This window comes from Lycorma delicatula, chromosome 1, assembly GCF_047948215.1.
Source record: "Lycorma delicatula isolate Av1 chromosome 1, ASM4794821v1, whole genome shotgun sequence".
Lineage (NCBI taxonomy): Eukaryota > Metazoa > Arthropoda > Insecta > Hemiptera > Fulgoridae > Lycorma > Lycorma delicatula.
Window position 1 is genome coordinate 354157845 of NC_134455.1, and position 15827 is coordinate 354173671.

The 15827-nt window shown below is 31.0% G+C and overlaps 1 protein-coding gene across 1 annotated transcript in view; it reads left to right on the forward strand.

Moving 5' to 3' along the window:
- LOC142334470 (uncharacterized) overlaps positions 1 to 15827 on the forward strand; it is a 712180-nt gene that overhangs the window by 118202 nt on the left and 578151 nt on the right. The window contains exons 19-21 of the mRNA XM_075382526.1: positions 939 to 1109; positions 10303 to 10473; positions 12230 to 12400. Of these exons, the coding sequence (XP_075238641.1) occupies positions 939 to 1109; positions 10303 to 10473; positions 12230 to 12400 (513 nt within the window). The remainder of the gene's footprint in view (positions 1 to 938; positions 1110 to 10302; positions 10474 to 12229; positions 12401 to 15827) is intronic.

Consider the following 15827-nt stretch of genomic DNA (forward strand, 5'->3'; position numbering starts at 1 on the left):
CTCTCCAAACCAGTGAAATTGCAAATGGTATGTGACAAAATCCATTTAGCCAACCAGTCAACAATGTTACACTAGAAGCACAGCAAACATGAGGAGCCCAAGATTTATCCTGATTACCTAATTTATATCCAATCATAGTAATTTACATCCAAAATACAGTTCATAAACATTTTTTATCGGTGGAGTTACTTCTTTTCTGAGACTTCAATTTTACCTCACCACAGATGTAGCAGAAATTGTTTGGATGATTAATGCAACTGCAAGGCATTAAAAACATCGCAATAACTGATATTGTTTAAAAAGAAGCAGTTTATAAATATACTAATTTTATAAAAATACACTTACTTTACTGAACAACATATACCTGCAAATATGAAAGCTAGCTACAAAACTGAATGTTATGCACACGAGAACTTGCACTTGAATGAGAATTAAAAAAATTTCTCTAGTTTGCATGGCAGTTTATAAGTAAAATAATGACAGAAATAACTAATAAATGAATGATATATTTATAGTAAGATGAAAATACAAGAATGAGTCACATTCTTGTTCATTTTAATTAGCGTGTAAATAATAAAAATGATAATTAATGCCTAACAAATCAATGTGACAACAATTAAGGGACTGTAATAAATAAACAAGAGCTATTTAGTTTATAAATAATATAATAAAATAAGTTCACAAAATGCTATGCTTGTGGAGTTCATGCATGAACTACCTGAAAATAAGAATGGTAGTTACAAAAAAACTAAGGCTGGTAGAAGAATTCTGATTTCATATTTGAAACAAGCATGAAAAATACTATAAGAATCAATTATTCGCTCTCATTTAACAAAATCATTGTTGATCAGTGTAATTTGCTTTAAATTTCATTGTTAGTTGTAGAAAATGACTGTTGTTTCAGTGATTAACTTTATAATACTTTTTTATTTTTAAAGCTAGCAGCAAAAAAAAAGACTTGGGAAAGGATTGTATTAGAAACTAAACTGTTTCTTGATCAAGCCACAGATTGGTGTTCTAATTTGAAATCAGCTAACGATCATAAATGCATTTCAGTATTACAGAAAATTGCTTTGACAGAACAAATTGTTGATATAAGTATGGATTGGGTATGTAATTGTTAAAAATTATTTATTTTTAATATTAATTACTTGATTAGTATATCAGTCATCTGTGATTGTTAAAAATAATTGTTATTAATTGTATAGTGAACTAGTATACAACAGTAATGGCTTTCACAGGTTTTCTAATCCATTAATCTTTCTAGGGCCTACATTAATTCTTTCATTAATGCATTACATTAATTCTGATAAATTATGCATGTACTGGGAACAAATCATACACATATAAGGACTGCATCACATAATATTTGTAGTTATAATGTAGTATTTAGAAATGCAGGTAAAAGTGGTTAATGCAATATATATATACAAACAGTGAAACCTGTTCAAAATGGAGATCAACAGGATGGAATTTCTTTTCCGTTTTGGACAGGTCTCTTCTGTTTTATACAATTATGACAGTAATGATGAACACACTGTGTATTGTTTGTGTTGAGTAATAATGTGTCATTCTAAGAATACACAGCAACTTACATAGAATGTTGTAATCCACTGGAATAATATAGTATATAATCTTTTTAAATAATTCAATTTGTAGGCTTACTGGAGATTTTTATTAGACAATTAATGTTACACTAATTAACTACAAAAACCTATAAAATACACAATTTTTCAAAAATACAGTATGTATGATTGATTTACAGTTTAATCATGATTATTTGTGTGATTTCCACATGACAACTAATGTTATCTGCTTTGTCTTTTCTTTAACAGCATGCTATTCTAAAGAAATATGCTTGCTCTTTACACAAATACTCCAAAAGTTCAGCACAATTTTTTCTTCTGGCGAACTTCTGTAAGTCACTTAAGCTTCAAAGTGCATCAAAATACAAATTTATTTTGATGGGATCTTCAGTGTTGCTTGTTGAATCACCACGTTTGGTATGGTCTTCTTCTTCTTCATCAGTAGGCAGTTCATTGTCATCATTTATCTTACCGTGGAACTGACAAAACTACCTCATTTACATTATTAGCCATAATAATGGTAGCCAAATCACTGTCAGAGTTTACATATGTATCAGAGTCTATTTCAAATTCATAAGTACTGCCCAGATCTTTTAAAATTCTTATATTTTCCTCCTCTTTATCTAAGATAACAGTTGTTGCATCATCAAGAATTTAGTTTTTTAAAACATTTTTTGGTTTCCTTTTTTACTTCTTTACTGCCCTATGAATCCAGCAGACACCATCAACTACTGAAATTGATTTCATCAGCTCGTTTGCACTCTTCACACATCCATTTTCATAATAATTGATTGGAACACTATTCTTCTGTAGAATATTGTCATGGTGTAAATCACACTCTGATCCAGTGGTTGTAGTGTTAGGTGGAAATCAGAGTAATTTAATTATAGATAAATTGGTATGAGGATGACAGGTTACATTATCAAGGGAAAAACACGACGATTTTGAATTTTCATTTTAGAATTAAAATTGTTCAGTTACACCTCCATTATAGAAGAAGTCATCAAAGTGTTTTTTTGTTAAATTGCTAAGTCATAGGGAGTTTATTAACATTAATGTGATAAAAACACATTAGTATGTAATTTACAAAAACTCATCAGATTTACTGGTAAATCAGTCATGTGAATTTACTGATGATGAGCACTTTTAGAAGTTTCCCAATCATGTTTGCACAAAGAAGAATAGCGAGGCATCTTTTGACATCTTTCCACAGACACATTTTTCTTCTTTTAGTCTGTTCTTCTTTTAGCTAGTGTTTTAGTCTGCAAAGTTCTAAAAAATATTGCTGGTTCATCACAGTTAAAAATGTCTGTTTGATTGTAGCCAGCCAGAACGATAAAGTTTTGTCTCCCGTTCTTTAACTACAGACTCGTCAACATCACTTGGTTCTCCACAAAATTTATTCCAAATGATATGTCCATTTTTAAAACTTTTAAGTCACTCATTAGAAGCTTTAAAATCAGGTTTGTTTAATATTTTAACTAGCAATAAAGCTTGGCTTTGTAAAATAGGGCCAGAAGTTGGAATATATTTAGATCTACTGCTAACTGCTAACAAACCATTCCCACAAATTGTAAGTAAACAATGCCATAATTTTTATGGAATGTGTATGGCACACTATAGCTGTTCTCTGCTTGCGTGCTCAACTGCTAATTTACATACGAGGGTTATTTTTTTTTCAAGGCCTGATTGGTCTCGAAATAAAAACACGTGAAAAAATCGGATGAACCTTTGCGCATATGTGTTGCACAGCGTCTCTAGTATGGCCTTCAATCACGCCGCGTCACTTCGTTTAGTTCTGAACATGCAGCTAGCACGTAAACATATCTACAACAATAGCATCTCCCGCCAAGTGTGAATTGCGTGCAGTAATTCGATTTCTTCAGGCTAAGGGGTGTAATGCAGGTGAAATTCATCGACGAATAAGTAATGCGTGCGGTGAAACTTCAATGAGTGACAGCAAAGTGCGACAATGGAACTTTAAAGCAGAACGTACAGATGTTAATGATGCAGGTGGTCAGGGAAGGAAGCGAGTGTCAACCAATGATCTCATTGAGCGAGTGGATGAGGCAGTTCGAGAAAATCGTCGGTTCACAATTTCTATATTGAGTGATTTGTTTCCTGAAATTTCAAGGTCAGCTCTCTACACCATTGTGAGTGAGAGACTTCAGTACCGCAAACTGTGTGCGAGATGGGTTCCCAAGATGCTGTACGACCATCACAAAACAATGAGAATGGACGCCTCCCTAACATTTCTCCAGCGCTACCACAATGAAGGAGAAGATTTTTTGAACAAAATTGTCACAGGGGACGAGACATGGGTCCATTTCGAAACTGAAGAAACAAAAGAACAATCCAAACAGTGGATGCATTCTCATTCTCCCAGTAAACCAAAGAAGTTCAAGCAAACCTTCCCCAACAGAAAGTGTATGGCTACTGTGTTCTGGGACCAGAATGGAGTTCTCTTGGTGGAATTCATGAACGTGGCACGACCACCACTGCAGCCTCATACTACGTGACTCTTCAACATCTACGAAGGGCAATTCAGATTAAGTGGAGAGGAATATTGCCATCAGGCATTGTCTTTTTCCATGAAAATGCTCGGCCGCACACTGCAGCTGTAACAAAGAAGCTCCTGCAGTGTTTTCATTGGGAAGTGTTTGATCACCCACCATACGATGGCTCCATCCGATTTTCACCTCATTGCTCAGAAACGCTGGCTAGGACAACAACATTTTGGCACAGACATCGAGCTGCAGACCAGCGTAGAAACATGGCTGAGAACACAGGCGGCTCCGTTCTTTGACGAGGGTATTGTAAAGTTGGTAACACGCTACGAGAAATGTCTAAATCGGAGTGGCGACTATTTAGAGAAATAGCGTAACTATGTTAGTACTTGTTACAAATAAAAAATTTTTTATTTTCACTGTGGCTTTAATTTCGTGACCAATCGGACCTTGAAAAACATAACCCTCGTACATCCGTCACAGCTTCCTTATAGGCTTCTGTCATTTTTAATCACCTTCTAAAAATTCTGATAAAATAATTTTCTTCCTTAATCTCCATAGTTAATTTAGTATATTTTCCATATTATTCAGGGTGCCTTACTTTCTGTTTCTGAGTTGTCGAAGTTCCATATTATATATGATGATATAAATTAAGTTTTCTACTTTTTAATGGGACCAATATTATTTTTCTGAAATTGGAAGGTTTCTTTCTTGTTCAGGGTCTGCTTTCAACACAGGTTTCACAGCATAAATATATATATGTATATATATATATATATATATATATATATATATATGTATGTTATTTTCTGATAATCTTATACTGTTGGGTGAATCTGAGAATGAACTCCAGTTACTTTTGTACAAATTTTTTTAATAGTGTTGAAGATTATAATTTTAAAGTTTTCTGATAATGAAGTCATTATGATAAAATTATGGTTCATGATACAAAAGTTACAGATGACTTATCAAAAGTTGTGTGTTTGTGATGAAAATGTACTAGAAGAGCTAGTTAAAACTGAACTGCTACAGACTGAACATAGTTGCAGTATATAACATTTATGAATGAAAAAATGAAACATAAATTAAATTAAATGCTGTATACATTGCAGATGTGTACATATATACATATATATATATATGTATATGTATACATACATTTTAAAACAGATGTTCAAAATGAGTGCCCTGCGCAGCAATGCTTGAGTGATCATTCAGAATCACCTGATGCAAAATGCAAAATATTGTTGTCAATGTCATCAATTTCTGATTGAATATTCACCTTCAGCTCATTTATTGTGTGGGGATTTGATTTATAACCTGTTCTTTTTGAAAAGCCCTAAGGAAAAAGCCATAACAGATAAATCTGGGTAACGTGGTTGGCACTGGCCTTTGCTGACAGTTTATGCTTCTGTAAAAGCTGTGTGTATGTGTGCTAATGAATTGTTTGATGTGTAACAAATTGCTCTGTCTTGTTGGAAGAAGCCGTACTCTTTTTCATGATCTATTAATTGAGCATAGAATTCTTCAAAAATTTTGTGATACACTTCTGTACCAACAGTCTGATCAAAAAATATTGACCCCCACTGTATAACAGCAAACCATACACACCAATTTTCACATTATGAAGTGGGCACTCAAACATCTGGTGAGGATTTTCAATCATTCAATATCTGGTTTTGTAATGGATGTCCAGTACAATACCAGGCTTCCAATACATCACTATAAGGCCATACAAAAAAGATTCAAATCCTTTATTATGTTAGTTCCTCAAATTATTCTGCAATGTTCTTAATCATAAAGTAACAGAATCATTAACAAGGTCTCTGAAGAATTACAGATCATGAGATGTAGACGAAATGTTATACATAGTTCCGAATTACAACTACAGATGAATATTAGTTCTATAAGTAGATTTAATGTTTAATCTAATTGGGTAGTCTCTGAACAGTTAAAAATAGCCAACATTAGATTTTTATGTAGGATGATTCATAAAGTTTTATTGCCAATTTTGGAGCACTAACTAAAAATATCTTTTTAACTCCAGATTTATTAAGCTTAACCATAAATTTTTTGCTTCAAATGTTTCCTTAGTCATTTGAAACAAAAATAATCACACAAATATGAGTAATTCTTTTTTTTTTCAACAATGCATAGCAAAACTTTAGTTCCAATCCGTACCTCAAAGGTGAAATAATAATACATTAAACTACTTGGGTTACAAATTTTAGGGCCAAATTATTAGAAGTTTGATTTAGGAGTTAAAAATTATGAGATCATCAACTGTATTATAGTAGTTTTCCAGAAAATTATTATTAAGCTTAAAAAGTTACAGTTAAAGAATACAAATTTGTAGGTTCACCATAAACTTTGCTGAATTATTAATAAACTAATAAAACCTTGAAGTAAAGGTTATGAAAAATTTAACTCTGAAAAAGTTGATATAATAAAGCCAGTTGAAAAGAAATAAACTCATAAAATAAATTTACTTATCTTTTTTTTTTTTTAATTTAACTTTTGAGTTTCAATTCAAAACATCTGAAAATGCTCTAAATGAAATTAACACTGCTAAACTAAAATTACTAAAATTATAATTGATTCTCTTTTAAGATCTGATTGTCTGTGCAAATCGTAGTGGAGTGCATTACAAATTACATGTGCAGTAACCTTAATATTATGGTTGTGTTAACACATTTAAGTGTATAAAACTAAGTTGAGCAATTCTACCTTTTTTTAGTCATATTTTCATAATTTTTTAATATTGTTATCATTACTATTAAAAAATATTTAAAAAAATTTAAAAAATAAAAAAATTATTCAGTTTTTATTAACAAAATTGATTAACCAATTTTTAGTAAAGAAGTTTATGTCACTGAACATAATATTTATGTCCATTGTGTTGTGTCAACTACAGTTTTTACAATTATTCTAAAAATTACAATTTTTTTTTTGGTAATAATTAGTATTAATTATTGATAGTAATTTATAGTATTTATTTTAGACCAATGGGGAAATTTCAGTTCATGGAAGATGATTTTCAAATGATATTCTTAAAGTTTATATCTGTAATACTGATTATCCCTCACCTCAAACACTATTTAAGGAATATTTCTTCCTGATGAACTTAAAGTTGCTAAGAGTGTAGACATTTTACCATTTTTAGAAAAAAAAAAGAAAAGTTTTTTTAATCACCAGAATTATCTTGGTGTACAATGTCTTTTACGTAGCCCCAAAAGAAGAAATCCATCAGCATCAAATCGGGACTTGTATGGTGGCTAAATGGGAGCTCTCTGCTAACTGGCCTTCTGAGTCCTGTTGTAGAGCATAGTCCACACAACATCTGCATGATGTGGAGGGGCTCCATCCTGTTGGAAAATTATTTTTCTTTTTCTGTTTAACCTCCAGAATCACCGTAAGATATTACTTCAGAGGATCCTGTTGGAAAATTAGGCCCTTCATATTTTAAATCTGCATATACACTAATGTCTCAAATATATCTCAGTATTCTATGCTTAAAACAGTTGACTCATGGAAAAAAAAGACTTAAAAATTTGCTTATGTACGAGGGTGAATCAGATTTAAACAGTAATTTTGCTATTCTATGCAGCAAGCAGTTCTGAGCTGGATGGAGAAGGAGGGAGGCTTAATGTTCGGTGTGTTAGAGAGGGGAAACCAGCTTGGTTAGCTCCTACACTCTGTTCTGTCGTTAGCACAGCCATGAATGAGTTGACCACACCATGAGTGACATAACCAAGAGATTCTGTCATCTGTTGCACAATGTAAAATCATGAAGTTTTTAACTAATGAAGGCATTAAACCCATGAAAATTTTAACTTGTTTAAAGGTACTGTTTGGGGACGCTACAAGGTCCCAGAACAGAGTTTATATGTGGGCCAGGCAATTTAAGAGCAGTGAAAAAGTGTAGAAAACGAAAGTCATGATTAATGCCCAAGGTCAACTCTCACAGCTGACAACATCCGTGCTGTTCGAAAGCTTATTAAAGGTGATAACCAGTTTACTGTTGAAAAAATCGTGTGAGAAGTGAGTATCAGATATGGGAGTGCTCAATCCATTATCACTGATCATCTTTGCTTTAGAAAAATTAGTGCTCAGTAGGTTCCAAGATTGTTGACTGAAAATAAAACCAGGTCAGATTGGAGATCTGTGAGAGACTTCTGAATTGATTTCGGCAAGAAGGGACAATTTTTTGAGGGACATCATCACATGTAATGAGACATGGGTCATACAAACAAAAATGGTGAAAAAAATCTTCATAATATTGTTAAAACATTCACCCAGTTTTCATTCTAAGTTTCTGAACAATATGTAAATATTAATAATCTCTAAATTTTATAATCTAGATACTTGCCTATCTTTAGAACACATTCTTTGCTAAATCCTAACACAAAAACAACGTCACACTCCTAACATTACACTCCAGAGTCAAAAATGGTGAGTAAGGAGTGGCAAAGGAAAAATGTGGGCTGTCCAGTGAAGGTCGAACCTGTCCTGACCTGTCTGTCAGCCGAAAAAGTTCTTGCGAGGATTTTTTTTGACTCAAGGGAATTTCACTGATTGAGTTTCTCCACAATCAATGAAAGGTGAATGTGGCTTACTATTGCCAGCTGCTGCAGTCAACAAAAGCCCCCTATTGAAACAAAAGATAGGTTGTGCTCACCAGAGATGTCATCCTTCTCCATGACAACACCAGGCCGCACACTACGATTTTGACAAGGGATAAATTGGAAAAAATGCACTGGGAAACACCCAACCACACCCTCCCTTTAGTCCAAATTTGTCCTCCTGTGACTATTTTTTGTTTGCATCCTTGAAGGAATTGTTTGGAGGGGAACGATTTGAAAGCAATGAAGACATCGAGAAGCATGTGTGCAATTGGTTGACGACTTGTCCTCAAACTTTTTATGAACAAGGAATATTCAAGCTTCCAAATCATTGGCAAAAGTGTGTAGATTGTGCAAGAGACTATATAGAGAAATGATGAAAGTATGAGTTTTGTATATTATTAATCAATAAATTTATAAAAATAAATTATCATTTGTATTTGATTCACCCTTGTAAGATATTACACCAGATATTCACTTTTGACAATTGTGGAAACATTTCACCAGTTCATATGGATTTCTTCTTCTAGAATAAAAGAAGAAATCATATTGAGCTACATTAAAAGTTAAAAATATTTAGACTTTGTACTCTCATGTAATAAAACACACATTTGTAATTCTAAATGTAATAAATTTAATTTAAAATCACAGATTTAATTTTTGGACACCCACTATATTAGATCACATATACAGATATTTCTAATTACTTAAAATGTTTAAACTTATTTACATAAAAAATTATATACTTAAAACATAAAATTATTAACATTTTTAACTATTCACATATCAATTTTAAAGCATGTAAAATTTATACAAATTCAGTATGCTTGAACAATATAAAATTTACAAACTTATTAAATTTAACAAAAATACAACATTCTAATCAAACACAACAGACCAAAAATACTTTATTATACTACGTCAAACAATAATTTGACCATATGGTAAACAGGTTTCTTAAACATTTAAGTGTTATCACCATCTGTAATACTACTAAGAAGTAGCTGCACCACAGTTCTAAAAAGATCAATAACCTGAGAATTTTTCAATTTATCAGGGAAATACATTAAATTGATTATTTTATAAAAACCTTTACCTCATTTTGTCATGCAGATCTACAAAAATCGAAAAACATGTAGATTTACAAAAAAGTAAATACTGTTAATCTATTTTTAATAAAAAAAATCAAACAAATTTGTTTGTTTTCATTTGAAAATTTGAAAGTAACTTTCAAATTTGATAAAATTTGATTAATGAAAGGAATTTTATTTGTAAATTTAAAAGTCATTTTTCAAATTTCAAATAATTTGAAAATGAGAAGGTAACAAAAATTGTCATAACATTGTGTAAAGATTTACTCATTATTCATTCTAAGTTTCTGAACAATATGTAAATATTAATGATCTCTAAATTTTATAATTTAGAAACTTGCCTAGGAGTAGACCACATTCTTTGCTAAATCCTAACACAAAATGTAGTACATCCAAAAAGTAATTTTTTTCTTAAAGTTATAAAAAACTTTTATCACTTTCTAATCTAATAATGAAATGTGAGCAAAATATCTCATTTTTAATTATTTTTTTTAAGCTGTTTAAAAAGCAACTGACATGGAAAGAAATAGAAGTTAAAGCTGGGTCAACTCTTGCTGATGCAAAGAACTGGTGTAAATTATTTCAAGCACCAGGAAATCTTGAGTGTATTTCACTATTACAAAAGCATGCATTAATGATAGAGATTGACGAATCTGTTGTGATTTATGTAAGTAAATAATAATTCATGTTAAAAAATGTTTATTATTTTTTTTTAAATGAAATGCTGTTTTTTTCAACAACAGCATTCAACTTACTGTCTAATATTTGGTGAGATAATTTTATTGGAAAAACATAAAACTTTTAACTTTTTAATGTTATGTAATACCAATTTAGTTGTTTTTTTAATCTTCTTGGAGAAACACTTTCTCCTTGTCAAAGAGAGTGTATCTTCCATTGGGATTTTACATGACTAAGATATCCATAGGAGTAGGAAAATATTGATATATGTATCTTCTTTCCTCAACAATAGATCTTTTAAGATAAGATTCTGCTTCAAATCACCTTGCATATTTCCTAAAAAATTATATGCTCTAAAGGGATTGAATCATTTTATGATTCCTCTGAATTATAAGTTGCATTTTTTTACCATTTACATTGATTTTTCAATCTGTATTGTTTCACATATTCTATCATTCGCTGAACATCAGTTACAAATATCTGTTTTGACGGGAAGCTTGGAGCTGAAGTAAGTCTTTATTCTTACCTATGAAAACAAAGAATATGTCTTTTTATAGAGCTAGAAAAATGTGCCGCTTGTAATATACTTCACAAAAATTCATTTTGTCATGATTCTGTGTGTATTGATAGAAAATTAATCTATGAAATATATTAAATATATATTAAGTTAAAATACATGAAAAGTGCTCAACCATCAATTTTGAGAGGATCTTGGGTTCTGTGCAAAAACTTCCTTTCTTAGGATTTTGTGATGCTTTTAAACCAGACTGTATCAAGACTGTTAGTGGTCTACAATCACTGAAAATATAGACTAACTTCTCCTTTCCTCACTGGGCAAAGCAAGAATCCATTGAAGAAACCCAGCAAAAAACCCATTGGTAAGTGTCCCTTATTGAATCAGTGTAAATTAACAATTGTCATCATACTTGTTACAGCTTTCTGTAATTGCCTTAAATTCACTTATTCCTATTTATCTTTTTTAAATGCACTTATTTAATATTCTTTTTTTAAGTTCAAAGGTTTAGAAATCTTATCCTTTTGTTTATATTATAAAATGCTGTTCATTTTATAGTATATCTATATAATTTTATTATTTATATTATTTTGTTTTCTTTTATCCATTGTTTATACACATGTAAATTAAGTATGGTGTATGTATTAATTTCTCTGATTATATTACTAATTGGCTAACAATTAATAATTTTGCACCTTTTGTTTCTTAACTTATTAAATAGATTTAATTAAAGTTGGGGGTCCCTCTACAATCCTTATTGTTTTTCTCCTTTTGACTGTGCAGTCAAAAGAAAGAGTTATAAAATTGAGATAGCCTCTTTTAATTTTTGTAAACATTTCTTGAGTATTTTCTCTTTTTGATTTTATTTTAATTACTGATCAGTGTAGCTCATTTTGTAGTACTGTAAATGAAAATTTACTGATTGGCCTCATTTTTCCAAAATTAGGAAAACTAACTTAACTACTTGGACTTAGTTTTCATCGTAATATGAAAAATTTGTGTAATGTGAAAAGTTAGTTTTACAAAGTTTGCCATAGACAATAAAAAAACATATATTACAATATAATAAAAAATTGTAGTCACCACCATGTATTTTCAATCCATTATTAATTTGAAAGAGTTCAATTTGAATGTGTTTGTTCATTTAAGGAATGTATGTGAATTAGTGAATTTTTTTTTAAATTGCTTCTTTTATTAAAAATAGACAACTAAATTGTCTCCTTTCATTTAGTTCATAAATCTGAAGAAGCAATGGACAGACCTTGTAAAAGCAGCTGATAAAGTTTTAGTAAATGCCAAGGAATGGTGTTCAAAACTAAATGGAAATAATGATATCTACTGTATTTCTGCGCTGGGGATTTTGGCACTGATTAATCAGATTGACGATGATGTGATAAATATGGTAAGTCAATCATCTACTATTTAAGAAGGTAAAATTAACGTAACACTTCAATAAACACATCTTTATTTGATTTTTTGAAAATGTTAACATTTTTAAGTACTCTTGATTAGGTGAATATATACTGTAATTATTTTTTAGGATTTGTTACTAATAAAATCAGTTAACAGATTTAGCTTTAGTTTAAGAAGGTTTTTCTTGACTTAACCACAATCTCAGGAATGGTCAAACTGAGACCGTACACTTCATTTACACTCATACATATCATCCTCATTCACCCTCTGAAGTATTATCTGAAAGGTAATTACTAGAGGCTAAACAGGAAAAATAAAGAAAGGGTTTTCTTGACTGGAAGCATACAACTATTTGAAATAAAACATAGTAATAACAGAAAGTGTAGAATAATGTTTGTTGAAAGACTTAAAGTCTGAAATTTTTCTTCTAAATAGATGACTTCCCATTTACTTGTATTGGGAAGTCAAAATTATCAATCAATTTTTTTTTTAAGTGATGGTGAATCTAGTTAAGGAAATGCATTCTACAAGCTAACTATGGTTCTTTAATTTGTTGTAATGAAAATTTTTAGCTTACTGGAGGTGGATATTATGAATATATATATATATTATATTATATATATATATTAATATAATATATAACATAATATATATTATGAATATATTCCATGTGTGTGCTTAGCTGAAAGGTTCAGAATTAAATGACTGGGAATCAACAAAAACTGTGCGTAAACCACAAAATATTTGTGTGCAATGCTATATTATGTTGCCTAGCCAATGTGGTTAAAATGAAAAGCAAATGTATTTTGATTTGTTTCAAATAAACTATCCCTTAATATTTCAAAAGTGACTAAATAATGAATCTCAATAAAAAAAATCAGCACAGTACGTACATTTATTACCAAACATACATTTACTTTTCTCACTAGGCAAGATATAATGGCTAATACCATTGCCAGGCACCTTCAGTACTATAATGGTAAAGCTCTTCCAGATTGTCAGACAGATTCCCGGAAGTGCGGGCAATTTTCAATACCGTTTAAAAATTGAACATAGTTCTGTTCATGGTCAATAATTCTCTGATTACAGAAAATAAACTTTTTTTGTATTTTTACAACAATAAAGTTATGAGGGTACTTGACAAACCAGATCAAGTAAATGTAGGTTCTAATGCCTACATATACCTACTACTGATGCCTTATAGGGCTAATCTTTAGATGTAAGAAAATAAAGCTTGATTTGAAAATCAGCTTAACATGCAAACCATGGTGAATGATCACATCTGTTTGTGGATAAAAATAATTGAATTGTCTGATATAATCTCTGTAGTTATTAAGAAAAAAATAGTATAGTGAAAAGATAGGTCATAATTGAAAGAGGAACAGCTCACCAAACATGTGGACTAACTCACTCTGTCTATGGGAGGAGCTGAGAGCAATTATCCCCTCATAGGTGGCAGCAACTGACAGCTTTTGCTGAAATTCAGCAAAAGCCTCCATAAAAGCATCACCAATTTAGAGAGATTTTGATGCCTTAGAAATCACATCATTCCAGAATGACACCATCTCCAGTGCTGTAGGGATCTGGGAGGGTTCAAACAGAGTTTACTGTCAAATAGCACAGATACATCAAGGTATCTTCCATCCTACCAGCCTCTGGGGAGCCACATGCCAAAGGCTTCGTTGTCATTTGGTCGGATAAGCAATCAGATTTTTTAAAGGGAATTTCCCCTTGGAGGAACAAATGAAGAATGAAGAAGTAGAACCATTTGGCAATAGAATGTGAATCCTTGAGGTCAGTAGCAATCAAAACATTAGGCAGAACACAAGCTCATCAGACTACCGCCCATGAACACTGATGACAAACCACATTACTATCTGATAATTGCTAGAACTGGTGGGATAAAAATACAATGCCATTTAAATGTAGTAAAAGATCAGAAAATCAAATAAATCTATATCTATAAAATGCACTCTGGTATTGTATTATTTCTCTTGAATGTAGATGTAAATAGTCTTTATTTATACCCAGTTTGTTTTATTTAATATTTTGTTTTAATAATGATTAAGGTAAAAATCAGTTTTACATACTTATGAAAGGGAAAAAAATCAATAAGTATTTAACGTCAATTCTTGAAATGTTGAGTACTCTTTTATAGCAATTTAACATTTAATAAACGATTTTTTTGTAGAATAAATTCTTTTCATTGAGAATCATAAGATCTCAAACAATTCTTTATTTGATAAATAAATGTTACATCTTATCATATTACATAAGATTGCCACAAATCCATTCATTTTGTTAGAAGAGTTTGTAAGGTTCTGAAATGTATGAGTGAGTAATTGAATATCAATCTATTGTACTGTCAATGAACCCAATTTGATTAGAGCATTTCGGTTGAATTCTCTAAGTTTTACTTTCTATATACAGAAAATAAAAATTATTTTCATCCTGTAACATTAATTTTTAAGTAAATTTTTTTGTTAGTTCCACTCACTCAGTATTGCTTTATTTTAATAAAACAAGTTAAAGTGCTTGTGGTCAATTAAAATCAAGCAAACTTGTTTGTGAAAATAAAATACATAGAAACTTTATGGTCTTGCTTTGGCAATTTCAATTCATCATAGTTTTTTTTTGTTGAGAAAACTGAATTTTTCTCTTTTTTTTTTCATATTTTATGACTATATAGGATGATTGTAGTCAGTCCATCATCCAAGTCTGATGGGACTGTTTTTTCTGCCCGTGATTTTGTCCTTGAATTTTTCATTTAATTTTATCTTGTCTGCGGTGTTTTCTGGTGTAAGGCCAATTTCCTTCAGATCCTCTCTTATTTCTCAGCTCTATCTGCATCCGGTCTTGGTGTCTTTCAAGTCAAGATTGTACTGTACCAGCTGTTTCAGAAGTCTCGAAGTCTCTGTTTCTTGCATCCTCATGATATGTCTAAAGAATCCTAGTCTCCTCTTATGCATGGTATCAGAATTGGGTTCTAACTCTTTGAACCTGACTTTGTTGAGCACGATCCACCACTGCTTGTCTTTTTGGTACTTTTTGTTGATGCAGGTTCTTCCAATTCTTCTTTTGATTTTCTGAAGTCTTTGATTTTTCATATAGGTGGAAGATTGTTTCACATATACGTGGCTTTCCCAGTTTTATTACTGTGTTGTAATGTCTTATTTTGTATTTATGGATAGACATTTTTTACTGTAGGTGAACCAGATTAATTTCTGTGCTTCGGTTAGAAAATGATCTGTTGATCATTTGCCATGATAGATTGTTGTATAATAGAAAAGTGTATATTTGATTATAAACTCCACATCTATGATAATAATAGAAAAAATTACTTGTGTTAGCATCTGAACAGGTTTATCATATTTCCCTAACTGGAAAGGAAGACTGGTGTTTCAATTTTTCACTCT